Here is a 27,521-nt window from a genome sequence, read left to right as displayed (position 1 = left end):
AAGATTTCCATCTCCACACTCTCTCATCACCATCACACTCCACTCCACCATAGTTGTGATATTCTCCATTTTCTCTTATTTCACACTCACTCTCGCCTCCTCCTCCACAACAACCACATCTCCTTCTGATTCCACATCCCCAATCCTTGTCTCACTCATTATCACTCTCGATTCCCCACAGATCACAACCAATCTGCCACAATGATGGATGTGCCTGATTGTGCATCTCACCATATCCATCTCTCCTCCCTCTTCCCCAACAAGTGTGTTCTTCAACCTCTTTCCCATCTCAGTGGACGAACCATCAAACGAATATTCATTCATCACTGTTCTCCCATCCTTCACTTTCGCAACATATTTGTATGTGCTCTCAAACATCTCTCCAAACACGAACAAGCACCTCTCCACCACACTCTCATTCACAAGCACCAACATACTCCTCTCCTTTCCTCTTTCCTCCATCTTCCCTTCAAAATGCACCATCGCCTTCTCCCTCCTCATTGACACCATCCTCACATCCCCAATCACACATTCCATCCCAGATGAGAACATTACCACACTCATCACACTTGCCCTGTTCTCCAAACATGTGATGTTCACAAATGAGGAGCTGTTCACCCTCACTGTTTGCCTTGTGTTCACTCTTTCATTGCTGATCAACATATTTGTTGGGGATGGCTGACTCAGCGATATCAGACTGTTTCCAGATATGGTTGTGTTCGAAACAGACACATTCACCACATCGACCATCATCACATCTGCTGTGAATTCCACAAAACCTTTTGCAAGATTGAACTAAGAAAGAGTGACATCCTCAATCGTCAAACTCCCTCCATCTGTTTTCATCAAGCAATATTTCGTATCTTTTGTTGAATCCTCGCAATCAAATGAGCACCTCATGATTGAAAGGGATGTTGCTGAGGATAGTGCAGAGTGAATGAGCGATGATTGAGAAACAAGTTCATTTGGTAGAGAAAATGACAAATTCGTGAACGAAAAATGAACATTCGAAACAACCATCGATTCACCTTCTCCATTTGCATCCATTTCTCTCACTTTCAAAAATGTCCCTTTCTTTTATCCTTCAATTGTCACAACTGGTGTTTCTATAAGTGAAGGAGGTGTTTGAAATGATATTACTCTGTTGAATGCTCCTGTTCCAACAATGTTGATGCGTGATTCGCCTTCTCCAAGTGAACCATATCTCAGAGAAAATAAGTGGTCAATCGATGAACATGGTGCTTCTGAATCTCCACACCCACTGAAGTCTCCTCCTTTCTCCTTCGAAACAAATCCATTCCTGCTCCAGTTTCTCCACAAATACACAACAAGTGGAATCACATATCCCTCCTCTCCTGTCGTCTTCCTCTCCCATCCACACAACTCATCCAATGATCCCAACTCCTCATCATTCATTTCCCATTTCAGGTGCTCCTTGTTCACAATTTCTCTCAGATTCCATCCAGAAACAAACACATTCTTCCCTTTCCACCCATCACATCCCTCAAATTCCATCCCTCCCATCACAAATGTTCCCATCTCATCTGCCAGCTTCACAAACATCCCTCCTCCCATTCCTCTCCCTCCGTCCTCAACATCCTCTGATGGCACTTCACATCCTGAATATTTCACTCCTTTCATTTCCAAACTCCCTCCTTTCCCCGCTGATATCATCACCCCTCCCCCTTTCATTCCATTTCCACCTGAGCAGACCGAGGAAAAGTTGCTTTCTTCAATTTTCACATTCCCATTAACGCCCATCCCAACATTCAAACATCCCCCTCCTCCATTTCCACCTGCCACATTCACTTCCATTCCACTCACTCTGCTGTTCTTCAATTCCAATTTCACTCCATTTCTCATTGTGATTGGAGATTTCCCATTCATCTTCAGTGTCACTCCGCTTTCCATCACAAATCCATCAACAATCAGATTCCCTCCTGTCATCTCAATGATGCTGTATCCTATCTTTCCATTGGTCAATGCCCCACTTTCAAATGAAACTGAACAGTTCGTCAGATCGAGTGTTGATGTTGAATGGAAGAATGCACTTCTCCTTGAATTCAACTGCCCTTTCACAACAAATGAAAGTCTGCTCATTGTCAGTGAAGTCGAACATCCAACAAGCCAATCTTGTGTGTCTGATCCTCCATCACTCACATTCACTCCCATCCTCTCTCCCTCTGATGATGATGATGTTATTCTGCCTGAAATTATCACACCAAATGATGGTCCTGTTATTTCATCATTTATTGACGAAGATGAAACAACCTCTATTTCCTTTGAATTTTCACTCAGTCTTGAGTTCACACAATAGTCAACTGTCAAACACCTGAATACATCAAATCCACAATAATTGTGGTCCATCCCATTTCCTCCACTCCCATCAACAATCACATTTGTCCCCATTGTGTACAAAAACACAAACAGTGGAATCACTCCACTTTCTTCCCCATTTTCACTCCCACTCAGTTTCAATACATCTGATGGAATCGACAGTGGAGTGAAAAATGCAAATGAACTGGTATTTTCTTTTGACTCCAACGACACACCACTCCCACAACTCACAAACACATCCTTCCCATATTCTGCAACATTCACATTCACTTTCGAAACCTCTACATTCTCTCCAATTAACAATCCACATCCCCCACTCTCCATCAACACAAACATCCCTCCTCCTCTCCATCCTCTCCCTCCATTATTCTCTGCCTTGCATCAATCAATCACACTCGTTCCATTCGCAATAACTTTCCCACTTCCCTTCAACACAACATATATTCCTCCACCATTCCCATTCTCACATACACATTGCTCTATTGTTGTGTTGCACACCACAAATGTCTCATCTCCATTCACACTCTTTGCCACAACCACCCCATCTCCTTCAGTCAACTTCACATTCGCAAGCACCCTATCTCCTGATGCTGTGGCTGTCAGATACAGTGCAGATGACGACAATGACGACAATGAAGAAGAAGAAGAGAGATTCGGTTCAGAGAACAATGGTTTTGAGACATTAAAATTTATGATCTCCACGTCAATCATCCTCAGCTGTGACAGCGCCACCACAAATACAGATGATGATATAACATTCGTTCCAACTATACTTGACGAAATCAGCAAATCCTCCAATGAAAGTAACCAGCTCCCATCAGAAACAACAAACACATTTGGAGAAGAATCTCTTTCAGAATTGTGATCAATTCCCACATGAAGAATCTCCAGCTGCCCACTCCTCACGCTGAACAGCGTTGTTTAAGGAGAAGAAAGCGAATGTGTTCCAATAATGCTTGTTCCTCTTCCTTTCACTTTAACTCACATCTTATTCATATTTGTTTCAATTGTCACCTCTTCGTTTCTGTGATTCCCTTCCATCAGAGTGACCACTAATAATGTATGTGTTGTACTCCAACTGGCTGCAATGCCAATGGTTTTGCGTGCACTTGACTCATCTATCCCACACAGCTCGTCTTCAACTCCTCCCTCAGCAGCCACAAGTCGATTGAGAACCCCCTTTTTCAGCCAATCCTTCTTTTCTGTGTGCTGATATAACCATTTATCATTGGCAATCAAATATTCATGTGCATAACACACTCTCGTTTCATCTGTGTTTGTTGTATAGCATACATAAAATGGATTTCCAGAATTCAAATAGAGATTAAAATGATCTCCATATACCATATCGTGACCATATGGATTGGACACAGTCTTGCATTCACATTTATGGAAAAATAAGAAATAAAAATAATATCCATCTTTTGGTGCTGTTGTCATACGTGGATCCGCACTCAATCCTCCACCATTTGACGATGCATTGCATGAAATAAACTGAATGCTCCTTATCTTGACTTGAACAGGAATATTATAACAACGCATGCCTCCACCATTAGCATTTTCAACAAAGCATGAAGTGAAACTGCAGTCAAACACACACGCACTCTCCCCTCCTCCTTTTTCTGATTCAATGCAGTTTGTTGCTGAAACCTGAAAATCATCAAGATTGATCTCTCCTCCAAAGCTTTTTGCTTTGCATCTCTTGAATTCACATCCACTGATTCGGGTACATGATCTTATTCCAAATACATTCATTGCTCCTCCAATATGGTTTAGAGCCGTGCATGAGTTGAATGTGTTGTATTCTATATGAACAGATTTCACATCATGAAACATTATTCCACCTCCACGACTGTATGCAAAGCAATTATTAAATAAACAGTGAAAAACAGAAAGTTCTCCTTTCGTCTGATGGCACACACATATTGCTCCTCCACTAGAAATACCATCTGATAAAGATATGTCTGTTCCTATTGTACTCGATCCGTTCCACTCGCACCAAGTGAATGCATTCGATCCATTGTTTGCAATATTCTGTCTCCCTGGCTTTAATGGCATCTCTGCAGTTCCAATAATATTTGCATTTCTTGTTATTCGACATTCAAGAAACGAGATGTTTGAAACTGTCAGAGAGGCCAAGGGATTGTTGAGTGAAGGAACTATTCCCCCATCAAACACATCACAGACTGATGAAAAATTACAGTCAAACATCAAAGTTGTGTGTCTGCATCGCAAAGAAGAAGGAATAAATCTATGTGTTGGAACTGTTGAAACATTGGAGAAAAACAAATTTGTGAGTGAAGCACTCTCAACATATAAAGAAGACAGAAATGGAGGTGAAGATATCTGGTATGAGGTAAAACATGACGAATAAAGAGAAACGTAATTAGCAGACTGGCTTTTTGAATCACTCATTTTTGTGGAGAATAGAGGAGGCATTATAGTTTGCTGTGCATTCCAAAAACGAAGTGTCAAGTTTGTAAGTTGAATTTGACTGAAACATAAATCAAACGGACTTATTTCGCCTCTGATCTCAAAACGGTATCCAATTATCATTGCAACACTTTTTGCTTTTAAGATTATTGAACTAATATTTCTATTTGAAATCATCCCTAAATTCATGCAATGGACTGATGAATTATCCAGAATAAAATGACTCATCATTTTGCTTTCTTCAATTTTTCTTTAAACTTCTTTTCGTTGTGGGTATTGAAATTTGATGCTTCCCCATCAGTTGTGATGATATTCCTGTTTGTGTTTGTGTTTGCCGATTCGATTCTGTTGCTTTGATTCTTTCTCCATTTTCCTTTCCAACCATCAGATTCATCAGGTTCAGAACTCTTTTCACAATGACATGCTTGAATATTAATTTTCGATATATTAAATTTATTTTCAGCTTCTGTTGAAGTTTTCAAAGCCTGTGAAGGAATCATTTGCAAAACATTATCTTCTTGAATTATTCTCATTTTGTCGTTTGTGGCATCTTTTCACAAACAATGTTCGTAAATGACATTATCCAAAATAACAGCGATAGATATTAATAAATTCATTTTGATGAGCTAAATCGATTTTCTATTTTATTTATTGAGAAAAATTATAATAATGGGTCATTTTGATCATTTGCAATATATTTAATTTTGATGTTGATAATTGCTTCGCGCTTCATTTCATACCTTTCGTAATTGTAATGAAGAAAATAAATTTGGCATGTTGGTAACTTTTCTTATTCCTTCATTATTGTTTCAGAAATCTTGTAAATATCGAAATATGCATTTCACATATTTTTTGTTTACATTTTACAACTTAGAAATTCTTTGAAGCGACTCTCAAAGTATTTATATTATGAAATTCAATTCTCATCATTTAATATTCATTCTTCCACTTCTCTCTTTAAGATAATTCTCTATGACGCTGTTATCTTCTTTCCATTGAAAATTGTACATTTCACTTTATTGAAGTGGAAGATATAATCATGGACAAAACCCTGGAAAAGGACAAAACCCGGAGGCATACCCCCGAAGTTTTCGATTTCTTCAGATTTGATTTTTTGTTTGTTGAATTTGTGGGTCATGTTCATCTGGAAAAAAACAAAAAATTTAAAAACAGTTTCTATTTAAGTTGTTTTTTGATTGAATTCTTTTCTATTTTATTAACTTTGGTGCGAAAAAAAACATTAACCGAAGCATTTGGCTTTCGTTATTTATGGAACAATAACGAAAATTTAAAAATCGGGCATTCAAAGTTTTTGTTCCTCGAAAAAAGTTATGTTATTTAGTTATAGTCAAACTGTCTTCCCCAAGCTGATTCCGAAACCTTCTTTCTTTTTCGTTTTTCAGCCGCAAACAATTCATTCTCCTCAATTTCTTCTTCTATGTTTTGCCCAGAAATTGTTTTATCACAACTTTTATTCTGTTGCTCATCATGTTGACACACTGATGCCAACTTGGATGTGATGACGCTAAATTTGTTTAGTTCACATTTTTATGTAAAAATAATACAATTTTCTTAAAAATAAACCCAATAAAATTGATTTAAATAATTCAAACCTTCCTCACGTGTGGCGTTCTCCTCAACAAATTCATCACTTGTGATAACCTTTTTGTTCATGATAACGGAAAAAGTGTATGAAGAAGTTAGCGAAGAAATTTTTGCGATTGACAACTGATTGGGCAATCGATCCAAAACAACGGAAAGATCGAAGGGCTCAATTCCGCATGTGTAGAATGATTTTCTAATAGTTCTGGGATCCAGTGCAGTACACACTGCATCTTCCAAAGCTGTAACAAGAGCTTTTCTGTAGGCAGATACTCCACTTTCGGTGGGAGGTTCGAAAGTAGAATGTAACCTTTTTTTGAACAGGGCAAACTCGTATCTATCAAGTGGGTGTGTTAAATGAGTGGTGTGAGATGGAAGAATAACAATTTCAATAGAATGTTTGTGACACCATGTACAAACAAACAAGCAAAGCCTCGGTGAATGCCCGTCCATGATAAAAAGAGCCGACGCTTCCGATCCATTCAGTTCAATTCTTTTTTTGTCTATTGCAGGTAATATGTGTTGCATCATAATTTCTTCGTAGTCACTTTTTGTAATCCATCCACTTCCATTGGCAATAATTTCTTCATTTCGAAACTTCAAAGGAAGAAGATCTTTTGGAACTGTTTTTGAAGGCCACAACATCAAAGGATTCAAAGAAGATCCGTCCGCATAAACTCCAAAAGTTTATGTCGCGTTGGGCTCATGCTGTTGTGAATGCAATACTGGCTGTTTTTGATCTGAATTTGTTATGATGTTGTTATTATCTGATTTGCATAAACTGATTCCAGTTTCGTCAATATTAAAAATCAGACACTGACTGATTTTTTTTGTTTTTAATGTTTCATTCAATAATAAAAACCATGAAGAAATGTTAGCAGAAGAGGATGCTAGGAGCCGGTTTACATCCATATATTTTGGCTTTACCATTTTCAAAGCGTTGTTTTAACTTATAAATCTTCGAGCCCATTTTTCATTAATTTCTTTCATTTCGCATTCGTCATCTTCATTTCGTTTTCTTCTCTTCAAAACATTCTCGGCCTAAAAATATAAATAAAAAAGAGTAAAAAAACATATCGTTAAATAAACCATACAATTCTGATGACATCTTTTATTGTTATTTTGTTCGTCGAAATTAATAGTGTTTTCGCACAATCTTCAATTTCCTCTTGTTCTTCTTTGTTGAGCATATTCGGTCTACCATTGTGTAAAGGATCTCCTCCCTGCTTAAAAGAAGAGATATGTCGATACAGAGCCGAAGAAGAAACCAACTCTGAAGAAACTATGTTTTTGTGTGAAATTTCTTTTTTTGTAAGAAGAAAGTTTATTTTTTCAACTTTTGAATCCAGTCTTATATACTCGGCTGTTGCAAAAATTTTGGAATGAGCTGTTGAAGAAGGAAAAGAAGACATATTGAACGAAAATGCATACGTTATGGTTAATCGATCCTTACATAAAAGAGAAATTTATAATTCAAGTTCAGTTTTTTATTCATATTATTATTGAATTATTGCTAAACAATTGAAATATGCATGTTATCACTTATATATGATTTGATAATTTGCTTTTTCTTTTTTTCGTCTTTTGTTAGAAATTTCAGGGTTTTGCCACTTTCCCGGGTTTTGTCCATGATTATATAATTTCACCTAACTCAAAGAATTGATTTTCAAAAAGAACACAAAAATTGCTTCAGCAAAAAGAATTAGCAAAAATCAAGGAATCACCTACCAAATATCAGATATTTTTACCACTTAGTGATTTCTTTCTGAAAAGATGCAAGGTCCAAATTTTCAGTCCAATGAACTTGAAATGACTGTATCTGAATGAACAATATTTGATTGAACAAAAGATAAAATAAGAATAATTTATTGAAATCCAATACACAAAAGAAGATGTTACAGTGAAAATAGTTGTTCGTATTTTGCACTCATGAAAATGCAATATGGAAGTTGTTGATGTATTTTTTTTGTTCTTCAATGAATAAATGAACAAAAGGAACAGACTGTGACAACTGCTTTGCATTTTTGTATCTCTTTTTAATTTTATTACTGAATATTGCGATTCTAGGCTGTTTTGCAAAGATTTATGGAAAAAACAAAACCAAAAATTGATCAACACATAGACCCATATCCATATATTTTTTAACTAATAAAAAAATCTTTTTATTTTTTCGAATGGCAACAGCGTATGAATTTTCATGACTTTTTCTTTGTATTGTAAATTTCATTTGGGACCTTTTTTTATTCGCAAACCTCCAAAAACCTATTGCACAATTGCAATTGCGTTTGTTTCTATTTTTTTGAAGGCCAACTTTCGAACCTTTACATTCTCAACCAGTTCTGAGTGATGACCTTTCTGTCGGGGACGGGGATATTGATGAAACTCCGATTGAAATGTGCAAAACCTTTGAGGAAATGTCTTTGAAAGATAAATTGCTTCGAGGAATATTTTCATATGGTTTCAAAGCACCGTCACTTTTTCAGCAGAAAGCAATCAAGCCTATTGTTTGTGGGAGAGATGTTTTCGCACAGGCTCAGTCTGGACTCGGGAAAACATTTTCCTTCTTGATAGGTTGCTTGCAGATTGTGGATCCATCTCAACACTTCACACAAGCTGTAATTATTTCTCCAACTCGCGAACTTGCTTTAAACACGTTTTATGTATGCAATTTTATGTTATACACAATGATTTTTGATATTTCTTTTTTCAGGCAATGGAGGGACTTGCAAAGTTCCTGAAGGAAATAAACATTCTGAGAATTGTAGGTGGAGAAGCTGTGAGTGAAGCTGCACAAAAAGTTGCAGAGGCGCCTCAACACATAATTGTTGGAACGCCTCATAGATTATTACATCTTATTGCTTCTGAAGTTATTGATGCTTCTCATGTGCGGATCTTTGTTCTCGACGAAGCAGATGAGTTGCTATCAAAAGAATATCAGGATAAAATAATGGAAATAAACTCATATTTTCCAAAGAATGTTCAAACGGTTGTGATGACTTCGGCACGCATTGCTGAAGTCAATGAAATTACCAGCCAGATTCAACATGATCCCATTCAGATTCTAACTCCTTATGATAACCTTTCATTTGATGGTATTCGTCAATTCTATGTGGATGTTTTAAAAGAAGAATACAAGAAAGAAGTTCTGTTCGATCTTTTTGAGACAATTCCCATCGCTGGATATGTCATCTTCTGCAATTCCAAAGGCAAAGTTGATCTTGTTACAGAGGCTCTTCAGAGCAAAAAGTTTAAAGTGAGCTCGATTCATGGTGGACTAGAAAAAGAAGACAGAGATCGCATAATGAAAAACTTCAGAGAAGGAAAAAGCAAAGTGCTTGTGACAACCGATTTATTGGAGCGTAGCATTGATGTGCAGCATGTTTCGATTGTTGTGAATTATGACATGCCACTTGATGTGGAGTCATACATTCACAGAATTGGTAGATCAGACTATCACCGCAGAAAAAGCAATGTGATTAACATGGTTACTGAGGCAGATGAGAAAATGATGAAGGAAATACAGGAATACTATAAAATCAAAATTGAAGAGCTTCCGGCAAATATCGGAGAATTGTTTAAGAAATAATGAAAGAGGAATGGTTGTGGTTAAGAATTAATGAATAATTTGAGGAACAATTTGAGGAAGAGGAGAACAAGTGCTTGAGAAGGAAAGGATTGGTGAATTCTACGTTGATGATGAAAAAGAAATAAATTGCAAATGATGATTGCTTGCTAGCAAAGAGAAAAAACTGAAAAAAAGAAAAACCATGCCAAATACCCCAAAGAAGGATTGCATTGGAAGATATTTAAATATTTAAAGGTAACTACTTTCTTTTTCAGAGACAATTTTTTTTTTTTTTTTTTTTTTTTTTGAATTAAGCTTATTGGAAAAAGAACGGAATATGCTTTGACAATACTCAGCAATATTTAAGCCAAAAATGTTTTTTATTATTGAAACTTATTTGTGCTTTCCTTTTAACGTTTTGAGTTTATTTTCTTTTATTTTGGCTGTGATATTTCCTTTCATGTTTTGTATTTGAGTTCGATGTTTGGTATATTTTTTCTTTTTCTTTTTGATGAGCTTTATTGTTGACTTTTACTCAATTTTTTTAATTCATATGATGCTCAGCGGCTTTTAAGAATTACAGCTTCTCGAAAATAAAATAAAAATAATGCCCACTTTTTATTAAAAGTGCTGCATAATAAAGTTTTTAACAATAATAAAAGATTCTCTGTCTTGCTTAGGACTGAGACCTAAACGTGGAAATTTTGTTGCATGCTTGAATGGAATAAAGCTTTTAGAACAGGTTTGGTGCAGAGATGAATTTCTGGTAATTATTGGTTTTTTTGAATTGTTATTTTGTCTTGCAGATGTTGAGCAATTTTTGGATTATGCGCTTCTCTTTTATGCGAGCTCTCAAAGAGCTTTGTCAGTGAAGCTTATTGAACAATTGTCAAGTCTTCTCTCTTCCCAATCTCCAAATTGTGTGGAATATCCGTTTGAACAGCTGCAAGGTGCAAAAATGAAATGTCACATGAGTAAAAGGGCTTCTATTGCTTGTCAATGGACTGACGTGCATATTGAAGCACTGCTACTGTTTGAATAATTCCAGTCGTGATGATCCTGCATTCAGAATGCTTTTAAACCTTGACTTTCCCAAGTTGGTTGAAGATATGACAACATTTTTTTTCAGTGCTCCATGGCGTTCGTTTAACAAAGTGGTTCCTGTTGTTGAGCTGCTGTTTCGTGTTGTGACATATGGAAGGATTTTCAGCGAAATGTGTAAAGGAACTCAGTCACAGATTGCTTTCTATTATTTGGACAGAGCGTTTCTGGAAATGCAGAGCATCGAAAAGCAGATATCGGCAGAAGGATGGCTGTTCTCTTTATTTGTCATAATTTCGGAAAAGAGCATTAATTGAACAAATATTAGTTTGTTCAATGATTACAGATTGTTTTTGGTAATTAATATTTTTTCGCTGTTTATGTGTATGTTCAGGTGGAGTTTTGCTGAGCAACAAAAAATTAGTGAAAAAGCGAATATTTCACATTCTTAAGCAGCATAGCAAATGCGAAAGCGAAAGACTGAGCTTGTCGGGGTTTGCAAAAGGGATGCTATTGAGGTTGGTGTGGCACTTGGACAATGCGATTCGGGCGAAAGACAAGAAAGAACTGCTTGAGAAAGGATTCGAAGAATACAGGCGGATTCTTATAGAGGAATATGATGAAAAGAAAAGCATGAGTTACCTTAACGGACTGTATTTCTCGCGATCGCCATGTATTGAGGATGAAGAAGCATTTGGGGATGTTGGAAGAGGAAAGGCTTGGAGATCTGCTGGTGGCTATAACTATTCTAATGTGCGAATCATATGAGCGGCTTTCAGAAGTCATGCTTTTGTGGTATGAGCTAATTCGCGGAATTGTTTCACTCAGCCGTTGTTGTTCGAGTTGAGAATTGTTCAATCGCAATATTTTGAGAATAGCGAGTTCTAATGATGAATTCGATGGCCAATTAGTTTGGCTGTGCTTCTATCTTGGAAGAGCGATATATCATAAGAGTCCTTTTGATGCTTCAACACTCAGCTATTCATCGTCATTCTTCGAGTTGGAAGGCGGAAATGTTGAGAGCGACACCTCCCCTGATTCTTATTGGGATGAACATGGCATGCAACCTCTGATTCATCAGAGGCAGGCAACGAGAGAGAAGAGATCAGATGGGTGCAGACACAGCATGGATTGTGGAAGGGGAAAAAAGATGAAGTGGTCCCATTGTTTGAATTCAATTACACGAGAAGATTTTTCAGACGCAAACGAAAATACCAGCCGAAGCACAAGTGGAGGAGGGTGCAGACGAACAGAAGGAGAAAGAGAAATAAAGGAAAAGTGCTGATGCTGATGAAGAAGGAGGAAGGATTTAAAGAAATAATTGGGAAAAAAGGAAAGCAGAGAAGGGACGATGTAAAGTTTGAGCTGAGAACGGAAATGTTTGAATGTGCACTTCATGAGCTTTCTGATGATGAATATCTGGATGGAGAATGGGAGTGTTCTGAAAAGGAGGAAGAGAGTGAAGACAAAGAGAAAAGTTATCAGTCGGGGAAGAAAAAGATGATAAGCAAAAGAGAGTGTTTGAATTCATGCAAAAGAAGTTGCCTCATCTGCTTTGAATTTCTATTTATGTGCAAACAATCGAAAAGGAAAGCAATAAAGCTGAAACGTTCGATATTGCTTTGCGTTTTTGACGATACAAGATTCAGAAATTGCGTAATTTATTGATTTTATTTGTGAGTTGGAGCTGTGTTTTTGAGTGATTTTTTGAAAGTATTGTTTTCTTGCATTTTTTATTATCTCTCTCAATTTTGCAACAAACTTATTTTTGAATCTGGTTCAGAATTGAATGATGAAGTTACAATGTGCTTAAGTGGCTGTAAATTGTATTTTATTTCTCTTTAATTTTTTTGATATTCTTTAGCAGTTGTATTTCAGTTGGTTTTTGATAAATAATTTTTGAAATAAAGTAATTATGGTTATAAAGGTTTTTTTTATGTGATTTGAAATTCACACTCCTTCTCCAACTTTTTTTATAAAAAAAGCAATTAATAAACGAAATTCTACCAAGAAGAAGATATCTGAACTCAAATCATTCAAATTTTTTTGATTTATTCTTTAATAAAGCTAAATAAATGATGATAAAATAATAAGTTTCAATTTTTGAACCAAAGAAAAAGAATCGCTCGAATGCTTGACAATACGCTGCATAATTCTATTCTTTTGTGGAATTGTTAAAACAAGATCAATGTCATTTTCATTCGCTGAAATTTTCTTCCTCAAAACATAACAATAATCTCCGAAAAGAAAGAATACGCAATAAAACAAATTCTATAAAACTCTATCGGCCTAACAATAGGAGCAAAGCTTTTACTGCTTGGAGAACTGAATCTTCGTCTCCAACAAAACGAGAAGATGGCAAAATAATTATTGTTTGGCTTGCATTTGTCACAAGAGAAGATATGTTTGTGCCTGACAGAAGAGATGACTTCAATGAATCGCTTATGATGCATCTAAAAATGTCTACCATTGGGAATTAGTGAACAGAAAGTGAATCTTTGTGACTCTGACTGAACGAGGACATATTCAAAGACAGCTGAGACTGTTGAGAAGAAGAAAAAGGAAATGCAAGCTATCAATGCTCAACTGCGTTCTGCTCTTCCCAAAAGGAGCTGAAGCCCTTCCTCTCTTTCACCTTTTGCTTGTACAACAGAAGCTTTCTGACTTGCCTCTATGCTCAGTTTGTCTCCTCTTTCGAGCTTTGCTGTGAAAACACCGATTCCATAATGATGTCTGTGAATGAAGCAAATACCTTCGTTGAATTAATTGGCATTTCAATATTCGACTCAATGCTCGATTCGAGTAATAGCTGCAGGTCTTTGCTTGAATGCGCTTTGCTCTTCCTTCCGATTGCAAAGATCAGCCTCATCATCGAAAGGATGATCTCGTTCGCACTTCCATCCTCCTCTGATGCTTGGTGCAACTTGGAATTCACGTCTCAAAAGACATCCTCTGTGTTGTTGTTGTTGTTCGTGATAGCCATCATCCCATCGCTGACGATTCTTCTCTCGCTCTGGTTGGCACACACACGGAATGGAAAATCAAATACTGGAAGGATTTATGAAACTCTCTTTCCATTCTGCCGCTTTCCAAACATTCATCACGCAGCTGGTGAGGATTATGAAGAGCTTGCTAAAGACGGATATGCTGATGATGGAAACGATGAGCGTTCTGTTGGATGGTACAAAGCTGTTGGAGAGTTCGATAACGCGTCACACGATTTGCAGTTTGCTTCTCATCACAATCGCATTTTTCTTCTTCTCCAGCTAATTCTTCATCTCTGCAAACGCTTCTTCCGCGACTGTCCTTTTGTTCTTTCTTTCTCTCTTTCTTCCCCTTTATGGCAAGCATCACACAGAAAGACAACTCTGTTGTTGGACATGACAGAACAGAAGCAATTGGAATTTCGATTTATAAATCTTTATCAACGGGCATACAGCTGACAATGAATACGTGGATAGTCATCTTGGTATCAAAGCAATGTATTGCTGGCTATCAAAGATGCCCTTCAAGAGCATACGCAATGCGATGGGTTTTCTGAAGAAGGTGTCGATCATAAGGCAGAAATCATTTCATAAGCTGACTTGTCTGTGGATTGGTGCAAGTGATGATCAAATCGAAAAATGTTGGGGAGATGGCACACAAAACAGAAGAAATCTTCTCTTATGTACATTTGATGAAATCAACATTGCTTGTCGGACATTTATTCTCTTGTTTCATAGAATTTTCCTTCAAACAAGCACTTCACTCTTAATTGCTTTCCTTTCTCATTTTATTTTCTCAATTCGCTATTGTTTTCGAGCTGTGATATTAATCAGAGGTTATTTTAGAATTCATCAATTTCATCAATGGATTGCTTCAACGTTCTTTCTTCTTTATCTGTGCCTCTTTCAGTTTTCAATGAAAACACTCGGATTCAATCTCCGTTTTCTGTTGAATACCTGATGATCTGCTATTCCAGCTCAAAATATCCCATTTCATTGCTGTGTTAAGCATGGCTTTAATTCTATGAAAGTGTGAATGTTCCTTTTGCCTTAATGAATAGAAATGAAAGACGAGACCTGCTTATGAATTGGAGGGAAGTTAAATGAAATGAAAATGGCAATCTATTTGTTGTTCATTGAAGAAGAAGAGTTTGAAAATTCAAATACCAACAAAAATCCTCTTTTTGTTCATTGCTTCAAATACCCTCATTAACGAATGAGATTCGTGTGATATTAGCAATAAATTAGCTGAACCACAAGAAGAAGAAGAAGAAGAAGAAGAAGAAGAAGAAGAAGAAGAAGAAGAAGAAGAAGAAGAAGAAGAAGAAGAAGAAGAAGAAGAAGAAGAAGAAGAAGAAGAAGAAGAAGAAGATGATGATGATGATGATGATGATGATGATGATGAAAGCACAGAAGAGTTAAGCCATTCAAAAAAGCCTTATGCTGACTGAAATGCCCAAACAATTGATACGAAGCAACAGGTTTTCTGAATTTTCTTTTGGCAAATATACGAGACTAAAATTACTGGAGCAGGTTTCATTTGTTTTCATATTTTCTTAATATCATATTCCCAAAAAGAAGCTGTAGCTCTTCATAACATTCGTTTCAACGGTTTTGTGAGTAACAAGTTTGCTTTGCTTGTGAAAAATTCCATAAAAAACAGGCTAATTCTTTCCAAAAGTTGAAATATCTGGACTATCAAGTCTATTTGTAAATTTCTGACTTCTATGATTAACATTGTTTCCTTGCATTTTTTTGAGGAAAATAACAAATTTTCGGTATTGTCGGTAACTTTCTTTGCTCATACATTCAAAAACTGTTTTCCTCATCATTTTTCAAAATACCATCAATATTTGTCTGTTTTTCCTTTTTCATGGAATTCCTTCTTATTATCTTCATTTATAATATGACAGTTGAATTTGTTTTCATCTCTTGCACCAAATAAAAATCTTGAAAATCATGTATCTTGCGTAACTCCATTTATTTCCCAATGTCTATATAATAATTTGCTCCGTTCTCATCGTATTGCTCTCCAAAGCGGAGATTGGCCATTTCAACAATAACTCATATTCCTGCACTTTGGAGAGGATACAGATGGAAATATCTTCACAATCAATAGAACAATATAAAATGCATACATTGCATTTTTTATGTTATTAATAAAATTGTTGCATTTCGTAGGCCATCCAATCTCCAAATCTTTTCAGAAAGAATTTCAAAAATATAGCATCTCCATCATTGTCTGCTGTGACCATGCAAAACAATTTATCTTATTCTGCAGAAAATGTTCATTCCCGATCTCTCATTTTGTCAATGTTTATTCCTTATTTTAAAATGATATTCGATCATTGAATCCATAACAACAAACAGAAAAAGACAAAACGTTTTTTCATTTCTTTGCAATACCTTGTCAAAAATGTCAGCAAAAGAAACAACAATATGAATGCACATATTTCCATGACCGTATTTAGTTTATCTTTTTATCTGTTTCTTCTATCCAAATATATGCGAATTCAAAACTTATAATTAACAGCGTTGCATTTTGAATGACACATTTTTTCAAAAATACAGGGGCTATTGTTAACCGAAGCATTCACTGGTGCGCAATCGTTGATGTTTTTTTCTTGATTGTGACGGTTTTTTCTACATTAATTTTTCTACAGGGTCATCATTTTTTTGGCACTTTGTTCTTTATTGGCACCAAAATTTTTTGAAATGAAAAAAAGAGATATGGTATATCAGCTATAGATCCATCTCAATTAGGTCAATCAATATTATCGATTTATGAATATCTGGTAGTAGTTATCATTTTGAATAATAAGTTGGAATAGGCAATGATATTAAGATAGAGATCGATGATTATTGCTGATACGCTTAGGGGTTTATCATGATTAGATATTCAGTGATGTTCTATAAAGAAGGAGTCATTGATTGGTGTAATCGATATGTATCTATAGCTGATATACCATATCTCCAGGGAGGAGAATTAGCTAAAACATTAATTGAAAGTGTTCAAGTTGGTAAATTAATGGTGAAATTGTGTGAAAATTGGTGTTTTCGTTGATGAAATACATGTGTTGAACATGTGTTGAATGTGTTGATGTTACCGTTGGTGAAATACATGAGTTATATGTTGAACGTGTTATGTGTCGAAGGTGTTTGTTGAACGTTGATGAAATCGTTGATGTGATCGTTGATGAAAATCGCAAATAAAAATAATTGATTTTGTTTTTTGTTTTATAGTAAATTGGTCGGAAGAAGATTTACGCAACTGTGAAAGAAGCTAAAGCGGCTCAACAGAAACAAATTAAACAGTTTCAGGAAAAACGTAAGGAAGAAACTAAGTATTACAACGAACATGTATCTGAAAAACAGAAGAAGTTGATAAAGATATTGAGGAGAAAGCTTATCGAAAGTGATGAGTTGTTAGATGAATTGATGGAAAAAGTTAATGATTAAGGTGAATGTGTTTATTTTTGGTTGATTTGGCAGTTAATGTGCAAATTGATGAAATATAACTGGTGAAACACGTTATTAGTATTGTCAATTGTTTCAAACAGTGTCCACGATGGTGTTGTGGTTGATTGCCAACATCTATATTTTTTTTTAAACAAATGGCATTATGACGGACTGCCACATTGATGTTTTTCACTTGATTTGGTGTTTATTTTGGTGTATTTAGCTTGAAAAAGTGTCAATCGGTAAACCGGACACCAAATTGTGGCAACATCGAGACGCTGGGGGAAGGGAAAAATTGGCCAAAATCTCCGTGCTGGAAGCGTAGTCCGGTAGTCCGGTAGTCCGGGTCTTATAATTTCATCTGAAAATAGCTGCCAACATGAGCATTTTCCCCCTAATTTGGTATGATTTTGAGGGTTTTTATTTAATTCCGATTGTTTCATCATTTTGCCACATTGCCACACGGAATCGTCAGTGGCACACAAGTTGTATCGTTTGTGTGTTTATGATTCCAAATAAACGAATGTGTTTAGTTAATTTCCGCAGAACAATCAATGTCATCTTCATCTTCACGTCGTTTGAGGAGTTGTTCATACTCTGGCTTGAGTTTATAACACCACACTTGATTTCCTCTTCCACCTACTCGTGTTCTCTCACATCTGTCTTTAATTGCTAGTTGGAATGAGCGATCGTTCTTGTATTCAACTGGTCTGAAACATAGTGCTTCAGAACATCCCCACACTTCTTTGAGTTTGTTGTAATGCTCCTGACAGAATACATCGATGACAGAGAGTGATGCTGCAATGATATCTTCCTTTGCCTCCATTGTTGGAATTGCCCTTGTGTTGAATTCGGAGAGATTTTTACTGATGAAATAACAGAGAAGTTGTTCATAGAATTCATTATCGAAAGAGTCAGTGAAATCCTTGAAGAATGTGAGATTGTTTTTATATTTTGTGTTACAATCACAAACAACATATCTTCTGTCACCAATCTCAATCTTTACCGGGTATGTGTGATTTGTCACAAATTTGAAATTGGAAACGTTCTCAGCTGTTCTACATGGTTGATTCTTCTCGTTAATTCTTATTGTTGAATCTGTGATTATACTCTTCAATGCGTCAAAGTTAGCTGTTCGATCATCTCCAACATTCTTCAATTCGTTAAGAACAATGAGCATTTTCCCTTCGACGATGAAGTTGAACTGTCCTGACAGTTCTGCAATCTCTGTGACATTTGAACATGAATGTCCTGCCAACAGTTCAGCAAGAACATTAATCCAGACATTCTTTCAAATACCTTGCAAACCTTTAAGAACAAGTGATGTTTCTGCTTTTTTACCAGGATTTTGAACAATTGACGAAATCCAACAAAGGATGTATTGATAGAGTTCTTCGTTGTCGTTGGCGATAACTTCTCGTGTGAAATCGAGGAATGGTTTAATGATTTCGTCATTTTGTTCGTTTGCCATTTGGTATTTGAACCCATGGAACAGAGAGAATATCCGAGTGTTATCTGAGAAGAACTTCACCCTATCAATCAATAGAACATGAGTGTATTGTTCGAAAGTTGTCTCAACTGTGAGAGTTTTTTTATCATCATGCCGTAGTTTTATTGTTTTTTCAGAGTTCGTTCATTGCTGATTATGTCTTTATTGTAATTGAATAACAAGAGGTGTGAATGTCAAACTCTTTCACAATGAATTCCATCCTTGCTTCAACAAACCTCAGAACTTTTGTGAGATCTTCAGCGACTTTCGACAGTGAGGAGTATTGTTTTCGACAAGCTTTATCCCTGATTTCAGAGAACGAGAACGATGAGTTGAGATCAATTTCATGAACAGTTATCTCTCGTGGAGGTTCTTCCTTTTGCTCATTCTCTTTTCTGAGGAGTGGAATGATCACATCGTTGTAAAATGATGGATTCCATCTCTTGACAATCTTTTGTAGAACAAATAGATGTGACTTGTTATCTCTGTACCTGTTTCGTTTCTCTTCATAGAGAGTGATAGCATTTGCTGTTAGAGCAGCTGTCTTTCTGATTTGATTGCAAAGAAAATCTATTGATTGGTTGTCGAAACCGTTAATGTTGACGAGAGGGTTGAGAGCTGCATATAACGGTGAAAGAGTTAACTCACAATCAAGTGACAGAGAACCTGTGTCGTTATGTATTTCAACATCTTTGACTCCATTGACAAGAGCAAGAGTGACAGTCGGAGATATATCGACGACACCATCTTTTGTGAGAAGATTGTGTGGCTCAGGTGTCATTGCCACTGATGTATTCTCTGTTTTGAGATCAATACCGAAAACGTCAAGAACACTCTCGAGTGATGAAAGATCTGTTAGCTGTCTGTAATTGTTGAGGGGAATGTATTTGGTGATGATTCTCTTGCCATCTTTCATCTCTCTGTATGAAAAGTCAGCTTGAACTTCAAGCCTCTGTTTTCGATCTCCAATGCCTGCAAAAATGTCGATATCGTACTCTGGACTCGTGAACACTTTGGTTTGTGACAAACATTTAAGGGGATAACCACACAGCTCACAATAAATGTGAAAACCACCATGATCTGTTTGTACAAGTCCGACGTTTCGGGGGGGGGGGGGGGGGTTACTCGAGAATGGAATTCCTGATGGTTTTCGTTTGTTCAGCTTGAAGGGATTTGTTAAAATCAACATCAACGACACAAAAATCCTCACATTTGCTGATATCGACAGCTTTTCCAGTGTGTCGTTGGCCCTGCTTCTTGTCAGAGTATTTCTTGTAGTCGAACAAGTCAACAAGGTGATCTTTCATTCGTTCTCCCAGCGTTTGCTGTTCTGTTGAAATTGAATCAATTAGTTGTTGGATCACGTTGCCAGTGTCTGTTTGGGGGTTTGTCATTTTATAAAAATTAAAAAAAAAACAAAGATTTTTTGAAACAGATTTATTTTTGAAACGTGCATTTACGGGGAAGATGACGTCGAGGTTGATGTCGAACTTTGACGGGAAACAGTTAATTTTCACATTAAATGTATTTTGCCCACTTTACTCAGTTTGCCCGTTTGCCCATATATTTTGGAAAATGGAATTTATCCTGTGCATTTTATGCACACTTTTCAGGTGAAAAGGTCGGAGATTAAACTCAATATTTCCACGTCGCAGCATCACTCACATCACCTAACCAGCTAAGCCTGTGCAGTGTGAAGACTGATATGTACCACTGGCGATATAACTGATGTGTACCACCAACGATATAAATAATGTGTGCAACTGACGATATCATGTGGCAATGTGGCAAAATGATGAAACAATCGGAATTAAATAAAAACCCTCAAAATCATACCAAATTAGGGGGAAAATGCTCATGTTGGCAGCTATTTTCAGATGAAATTATAAGACCCGGACTACCGGACTACCGGACTACGCTTCCAGCACGGAGATTTTGGCCAATTTTTCCCTTCCCCCAGCGTCTCGATGTTGCCACAATTTGGTGTCCGGTTTACCGATTGACACTTTTTCAAGCTAAATACACCAAAATAAACACCAAATCAAGTGAAAAACATCAATGTGGCAGTCCGTCATAATGCCATTTGTTTAAAAAAAAATATAGATGTTGGCAATCAACCACAACACCATCGTGGACACTGTTTGAAACAATTGACAATACTAATAACGTGTTTCACCAGTTATATTTCATCAATTTGCACATTAACTGCCAAATCAACCAAAAATAAACACATTCACCTTAATCATTAACTTTTTCCATCAATTCATCTAACAACTCATCACTTTCGATAAGCTTTCTCCTCAATATCTTTATCAACTTCTTCTGTTTTTCAGATACATGTTCGTTGTAATACTTAGTTTCTTCCTTACGTTTTTCCTGAAACTGTTTAATTTGTTTCTGTTGAGCCGCTTTAGCTTCTTTCACAGTTGCGTAAATCTTCTTCCGACCAATTTACTATAAAACAAAAAACAAAATCAATTATTTTTATTTGCGATTTTCATCAACGATCACATCAACGATTTCATCAACGTTCAACAAACACCTTCGACACATAACACGTTCAACATATAACTCATGTATTTCACCAACGGTAACATCAACACATTCAACACATGTTCAACACATGTATTTCATCAACGAAAACACCAATTTTCACACAATTTCACCATTAATTTACCAACTTGAACACTTTCAATTAATGTTTTAGCTAATTCTCCTCCCTGGAGATATGGTATATCAGCTATAGATACATATCGATTACACCAATCAATGACTCCTTCTTTATAGAACATCACTGAATATCTAATCATGATAAACCCCTAAGCGTATCAGCAATAATCATCGATCTCTATCTTAATATCATTGCCTATTCCAACTTATTATTCAAAATGATAACTACTACCAGATATTCATAAATCGATAATATTGATTGACCTAATTGAGATGGATCTATAGCTGATATACCATATCTCTAAAAAAAACAGTCAAAAATTCATCAAAAAAATACAAAACTCGAATCATTTACTCTTCTAACTTTTCTTTTTCCATTTTCACGTTCAAAAAGGGCAAATTCATCACTTGTTTCATCATCATCATTTTTTATTTTTTCTGAATATCCTTTTCACTTTTTACTCCAAAGACAATTCTTCTTTTTCATTTTCCTTTTCCTTTTTTTCAATTTCTTTAATTTTCATCTTGTGTTTTTCAATATATTTATTCCATTCATCAAGAACATTTTCTTTTGTAATTTCTTTTCCGAAGAAGTCGAAACAATGTGAATGAGATGGAATGTTGTATAGAGAAGACTGAAGAAGCTTCATAAGCACATATTTTGAACATTTGCTGAGGAATCCTTTTTTGACGAATGTTTTTTTGATGACTGATGGAGTGAAAGCAGAGCGGATGGCTTTCTGTGACACATCTGCTACTGCTGTTCTTTTTTTGAGATGAGGAGGTGGATGATGGAGAGATGTAATTGTTTGAAAGCTGCTGCTTCAACACTGCAAATACTCCTCTGTCCAGCGGTTGCGATATATGTGTTGTATGTGGAACGAAGGTGACGACGTCTATTTCGGCTTCTTTGAACTGTCTCCATACAGTTGGATCTGCCCGTGATGAGTGCGAGTCCAGGAGAAGAAGGCAATGATGAGATTCCTTCAAGATATGTTTTCTTCTGTCAACGATAGCTGGCAGCAGAACTGTTAAGGTGTATTTTTTGAATGATGTTTTGTCCATCCAGCCGTTTGTGTTTGGCCAAATGTCAAGCGACAATGTTAACAGCGTTGTCAGTTCTTTCGGAAGAGTTGCGCTCGGCCACAGCGCGTGAGACGGAAGCGAGAATCCATCAGCAGCTTCTCTTGCAACGAGAGTGGCATTCGGCATCCTTTCGGCAGTCTTTTTGAATCCAGCTTGTTCATCTACGGGATGAACTACAACACAACGAGATTTTATTGGAATTCGAAGCGAAGAATTATCGATGTTATAGATTAATTCCTCTGGATATTTGTTTGCATCGTGTAATGCTTGTTATTTGGTGAACCACGGCTTTAGGACTTTCTGGCAAGATGCTGCAAGTCTGTTAATGTCAACTTGCTTTGGCAGCGAGGACTTCAATTCCGGATGGCGCTTTATGAAGGCGTAAACCGTCTTCAGAGTGACTTTCTCTTTTATCTTCTCTTCTTTTTCTCCTTCTTCTTCACTATCGTCAATTATTTTTTCCATCTAAATACCAATTAATATACAATTCAAATATCGATTGCAAACCAGATCGGGCGCTTTTCGTAACGAGAGGCTTGTCCCAGATCGGGATTCAATTGCAACTTCTTCAAAAATTGCTTTTCTTTTTCACAGCTAATAATATGTGGGTGCCCAACTTTTGCAATCGGCCTGTCGTTTTTTATAGCTTTAACAGCGCGCTCCAAAGATTTTTTGCTTATTCCACCGTATTTAACCCCGTCGACCAGCCTGACAACATTATCAATCACAATGAGTGCAATCCTTTCCAATCTTGTCTCATATTTTCTGTATCGTAATGTGGACATTGCTTCCTTCAGCCTCTTCTGCACCGCTTCAGCTTTCTTTTTCACTAGTAATTTCATTTATATATTATGGGTAATGATCATTAATATATTTTTAAATTTATTAATTCTCATTTAAGAATTTTGAATTAATATTTTAATTTTTGAATGAATTAGAAATATATGGGTGATTCTTTTTGAAAAGTCACAAATGTTTAATTTTCAAATATATCAAAAATTTCATATTTTGCTCAAATTTCTGTTTCAGCTCACAAATCTCCTCAAGAATGTTTGAAATAACATTTTCTAAAAATAGCTTTCTAATTAGTGAAGTTTTGTTTAAGAAAAATAAAATTTGAGCAAAATATGAAATTTTTGATTTATTTGATAATTAAACATTTGTGACTTTTCAAAAAGAATCACCCATATACAAACCTTTATGCAGTCCAATTTCTCATGAAAGCTCAATGGAAGGACTTGAACCCCCCAATTTCCACACCATGAGAAATTAGATTTCTTTCAAAATTCAAATATTAGAATACTTGACATTTGCATATATGCAAAAAATATATTTTAAAATATCATTTGTGGGTCAGATTAATGTTTTTTTTTAAAAAAAAAAGTTCCAATAAAGAAAAAGGTGCCAATAAAAAGATAACCCTATTATTAAATGAGATGGAACATTCCAATAAGGAAGAACAGAAACAAAAATACAAAGAATTGAATTAAATGATAGATGTAATGAGAAAGGAAGAATTCAACTCTGTTTTTCAGCCGAACTGTGCGAGAAATTTTACCAAATGATGAAGAAAATAAATTTCCATTGGAAAATTCCATTCTGTTACTAAAGTATGTTGGATATTTGAAGGTTCTGGAACATGTGAAACGTTTTAGCTAAGAAACAACTTTGTTGAAGATATGTTGCAAAATATTTCACTTCGGGCACTTTCACTGTAAAATTACGCACCTTCGATGAACTTTTTAAGATCAAAAAACACAAAAAAAATTTGTCCATTTTTTGACATACGTGAAATGTCGCAAAACATTTTGTTTTGATTTCAACAATGCCTGTTCACGGATCTGAAAATCAAATTTGTTTTGAAATCTAAGAAAGCGAAACAAAGTTAAGAATGAAGCAATTTTTTTGCACTTTGTGCAAAAGAAGCTTGAAAGCCCGTATTTTCCCCCATCTCTTTTAACTTTCGTTTTTTCGCAGATTCAACAAACATATGCATCAATCAACAAGTGGAATCTATCTTTTGCATTTTCAGTTCATCAAATACATCATTTATTTCCTCTTTTATTGTTTCAAACAGCTTTTCCAAATCCTCATTCCATTAATGTGAATTATCAACTTTCAAAATAAGAGCATGGGATTGTGGAATAGCGGACAACCTAACTGCCAAAGGTTAGCTCATCCTCATCACTTCTCTTTTCATTCAACCAATGATATACCCTTCGCTCTTCCTTCTCTTTTCAATTCTTTTTTAATGTGGGTGCGCGCGTTTTCTTTTATCAACCAATTCATTCTCTAATCGTTTTCGTTTTCATTCGATTCATTATGGATTTTTGTCTTTTTTTTTCGTTGTCTCTCTTTTCAAATATCGTTCTTTTCTCATACAAATAATCTCTTTTGTGCACTTTCTCTTTCCTTCTCTTCTCAAATCAACTTCCAACTCAAATTTAAAATTCATTCATCATCATCCTTTCATTCTAAAAAATCTCTTCAATTCTCTCAATCCTATTTCCATTCATGGTGCTCTCTTTTCTCTCTAAACTGTCTTCATTCTCTTTCTCTTTCTCTTTCGCCTTTTAATTCTTTTTTCTAATTCTTTCCTTCGGACGCGTAATTTCTTTTTCTTCATTTCTCTCTTAATCTCTGATGATGAAACAGATAATGAAGAAATCCAATTAGATGAAGTGAATGATGATAATGAAGAAGAAGCTGTGTGAAATGTCGATGATATATTTAAAGAAGAAGATGATGATGAATGAATTGGATGAGACGATTAATTGTTGAAAATTGAGAAGATGGGAGCCAATAAATATCAACAGCTGAATTCAATCGAATTTTCTTCTTCAGGATTTTGTCTTCTTCTGGCAAATAATATCCTTTGAATTCATAACAATTTCAATTTGATTCTTTCTCTCTCTCCAAAGAAAAATACAAAGCACGCGTCAATCTCTTTTTCATTTCATCTCTTCTTCTTTTTCCCTTATTTCACAAAAAAATCATCTTTCCTCAAAAATAATTCTTCTCCAAAGCCCAATGCCAGGCATCTTCGAAATATCTCGCATTTCATCTCTCTCTTTTTTTTTCCTTCCCTGCTTTTCTTCTTCTTCTTCTTCAAAGCCAGGAAATCCCGAGCTCTTTCAGCATTCTTAAAACAAAATAATAATCACTTCAAAAATATTACGACAACAAACCTTCAGAACCTATTTTTAAGCCAATGTCTATATTTTATTCCGTTGGCAACTGCTTTCTTCAATTCAATTTCATTATTCCTTCCTTTTTCAAGTTTTTCATCATCTTATTCTCCAATCTTCCTTTCCAGCAGTTGTTTCTCAATCAAATGCATCTATTTCTTGTTTTTCTGAAAAATGTGAAATTTATGTTTTCTGCTTAAATTCATCTTTCTCATTGAAAAATATCATTATTTTTTCGTCAGAAAATATCATCTCCAATACCCTTCCCAATCCCTTCACCCTGGGCACTTTCCATACGAATTTGCTGGCTCAGCGCGATAGTCACCCTGCACAACGAGATATCCCGCTTTCATTCATTTTCATTCATTTCCATTTCCTGCCATGAAAGAAACACAAAAAACATTCAACAGATAAACATTCATATAAATAAAATAAATAAAGAACAAACTGCGCTTAGACTGTTTTTTGCCAAACACACTCATTTCCACAGCCATCATCATTCAAAAATTCAATCTCTTTATTTCAGTCTCAGAATGGCTGAATTGCAGCATGGAATGCATATCCACAAAAAGCATTGAACATTTCACTGAAGGGTCTTCTCAGCCCGTACACATTGTGGTGGTTGTCCAGAGGTGTTTTTTCTGTTTTTGTCATGATCATCTTTTTTAATAATATTCTCAACCATCCAAAGAAGTATTTGATGTCTATCTCATCAACACATCGCACGGGAGAGATATGAGGCAGAAAAGAGATGGAGTTTAATTTTTGTGGCAGGGGGTGGGAGTTGAGAGTTTTTTGGAATGTTAATATTTCAAGAGGGGTTTTTGAAAGGAAGAAATTCTGAGGCAAAGGGGTGGGGAAGAGCAAGTGGAGATTTTGAGAAGATAATGAAGTTAATATGCAGAGAAGTGACTGGTGATGATGAAGAAGGTGATTATTGTTGATTGGAGAAATGGATTTTGAAAAGAAATAAAAGAGTGTAAAAGCGGGAAAGAAAATGAATATTATGAAGTGTTCGATTGGAAGAGGGGTATTCTTTGAGAGAAGAAGATTATTTGGAAGACAACTGGAAAGATGAAGAAAATGAGAGGATTGAAATTTTCTGAGAAGTTTGTGAGCTGAACGGAAGAGGAAAAATGGAAAGGAATGGAAATTGAAAGATATCTTCATTTTATATTTTTGAGGGGAAAGGAAAGGAAAATTCGAAAAGAAAGTGAATTGACTTTGAAGAAATACAGCAAGATTGATTTTCACAATCTGTTCGTCAATAATTTAGTGATCGAGTTTTTCTAACCAATCAGAAGTTTATACAGCAAGCGAGACATTTTGGCCAATCAACGACTTCACGCAAAGCGTTCTCATCATCTATTTCAGGAATGTTAGTTGACTGATTGCACACTTCTCAATAATTTCTTCTTCTTCCACATTATTTCCTTCTTTTTCATCTTCTTCTTCTTCAGATAATCCTCCTTCATTCAATCAATCATCTTCCTCATTTTTCGATTGACAAACACAAAATCCGCCTTCTCACAATTCATTTGCTTATTCAGCGACAAGCACCCCTGTCATGAACCGCAGAGCCAAAAACACACTAAATCTTCTTCAGTCAAATATTGCTTCTTCTTCTTCTCTTTCGTCTCCTTCTTCCTCAATAATTCGAACATTCA

General features: G+C 35.8%; 11 protein-coding genes across 11 annotated transcripts; 3 read left to right on the top strand and 8 right to left on the bottom strand.

The window, feature by feature from the left end:
* Positions 1-75: 75 nt before the first annotated feature.
* Positions 76-1,047, bottom strand: MONOS_3121 (uncharacterized protein; the record flags this gene model as incomplete). The annotated part of the gene is made up of 2 exons (XM_067873098.1): positions 76-779; positions 828-1,047. 2 exons carry the CDS (start codon positions 1,045-1,047, stop codon positions 76-78), a joined length of 924 nt encoding a protein of 307 aa, XP_067719995.1.
* Positions 1,048-1,077: 30 nt separating this feature from the next.
* On the bottom strand, positions 1,078-2,661 carry MONOS_3122 (uncharacterized protein; the record flags this gene model as incomplete). Its single annotated transcript, XM_067873099.1, has 1 exon — positions 1,078-2,661. The coding sequence occupies one exon, from the start codon at positions 2,659-2,661 to the stop codon at positions 1,078-1,080; it is 1,584 nt and encodes a 527-aa protein (XP_067719994.1).
* Positions 2,662-2,718: 57 nt separating this feature from the next.
* On the bottom strand, positions 2,719-3,048 carry MONOS_3123 (uncharacterized protein; the record flags this gene model as incomplete). Its single annotated transcript, XM_067873100.1, has 1 exon — positions 2,719-3,048. The coding sequence occupies one exon, from the start codon at positions 3,046-3,048 to the stop codon at positions 2,719-2,721; it is 330 nt and encodes a 109-aa protein (XP_067719993.1).
* A 270-nt stretch (positions 3,049-3,318) lies between these two features.
* Positions 3,319-4,548, bottom strand: MONOS_3124 (uncharacterized protein; the record flags this gene model as incomplete). The annotated part of the gene is made up of 1 exon (XM_067873101.1): positions 3,319-4,548. One exon carries the CDS (start codon positions 4,546-4,548, stop codon positions 3,319-3,321), a length of 1,230 nt encoding a protein of 409 aa, XP_067719992.1.
* A 1,658-nt stretch (positions 4,549-6,206) lies between these two features.
* MONOS_3125 (uncharacterized protein) lies at positions 6,207-7,017 on the bottom strand (the record flags this gene model as incomplete). Its single annotated transcript, XM_067873102.1, has 2 exons — positions 6,207-6,295; positions 6,384-7,017. The coding sequence occupies 2 exons, from the start codon at positions 7,015-7,017 to the stop codon at positions 6,207-6,209; spliced, it is 723 nt and encodes a 240-aa protein (XP_067719991.1).
* A 1,483-nt stretch (positions 7,018-8,500) lies between these two features.
* MONOS_3126 (putative ATP-dependent RNA helicase eIF4A) lies at positions 8,501-10,542 on the top strand. Its single transcript, XM_067873103.1, has 3 exons — positions 8,501-8,557; positions 8,678-9,032; positions 9,083-10,542. Exons 1-3 carry the CDS (start codon positions 8,547-8,549, stop codon positions 9,956-9,958), a joined length of 1,242 nt encoding a protein of 413 aa, XP_067719990.1. The 5' UTR covers positions 8,501-8,546; the 3' UTR covers positions 9,959-10,542.
* Positions 10,543-10,648: 106 nt separating this feature from the next.
* Positions 10,649-12,276, top strand: MONOS_3127 (uncharacterized protein; the record flags this gene model as incomplete). The annotated part of the gene is made up of 3 exons (XM_067873104.1): positions 10,649-10,679; positions 10,744-10,887; positions 11,373-12,276. 3 exons carry the CDS (start codon positions 10,649-10,651, stop codon positions 11,744-11,746), a joined length of 549 nt encoding a protein of 182 aa, XP_067719989.1. The 3' UTR covers positions 11,747-12,276.
* A 1,488-nt stretch (positions 12,277-13,764) lies between these two features.
* On the bottom strand, positions 13,765-14,329 carry MONOS_3128 (uncharacterized protein; the record flags this gene model as incomplete). Its single annotated transcript, XM_067873105.1, has 2 exons — positions 13,765-13,991; positions 14,197-14,329. The coding sequence occupies 2 exons, from the start codon at positions 14,327-14,329 to the stop codon at positions 13,765-13,767; spliced, it is 360 nt and encodes a 119-aa protein (XP_067719988.1).
* Positions 14,330-15,076: 747 nt separating this feature from the next.
* On the top strand, positions 15,077-15,413 carry MONOS_3129 (uncharacterized protein; the record flags this gene model as incomplete). Its single annotated transcript, XM_067873106.1, has 2 exons — positions 15,077-15,111; positions 15,200-15,413. 2 exons carry the CDS (start codon positions 15,077-15,079, stop codon positions 15,411-15,413), a joined length of 249 nt encoding a protein of 82 aa, XP_067719987.1.
* Positions 15,414-17,950: 2,537 nt separating this feature from the next.
* MONOS_16734 (putative Poxvirus D5 protein) lies at positions 17,951-20,304 on the bottom strand (the record flags this gene model as incomplete). Its single annotated transcript, XM_067869613.1, has 4 exons — positions 17,951-18,672; positions 18,730-18,953; positions 19,111-19,990; positions 20,121-20,304. 4 exons carry the CDS (start codon positions 20,302-20,304, stop codon positions 17,951-17,953), a joined length of 2,010 nt encoding a protein of 669 aa, XP_067719986.1.
* Positions 20,305-22,936: 2,632 nt separating this feature from the next.
* MONOS_15901 (uncharacterized protein) lies at positions 22,937-23,508 on the bottom strand (the record flags this gene model as incomplete). Its single annotated transcript, XM_067868805.1, has 2 exons — positions 22,937-23,108; positions 23,174-23,508. 2 exons carry the CDS (start codon positions 23,506-23,508, stop codon positions 22,937-22,939), a joined length of 507 nt encoding a protein of 168 aa, XP_067719985.1.
* Positions 23,509-27,521: the final 4,013 nt, after the last annotated feature.

The sequence above is a fragment of the Monocercomonoides exilis genome (assembly GCF_001643675.1).
Source record: "Monocercomonoides exilis strain PA203 chromosome Unknown scaffold57-524287, whole genome shotgun sequence".
In the NCBI taxonomy this organism is placed as follows: domain Eukaryota; phylum Preaxostyla; order Oxymonadida; family Polymastigidae; genus Monocercomonoides; species Monocercomonoides exilis.
This window is presented reverse-complemented; position numbering and strand designations above follow the sequence as displayed.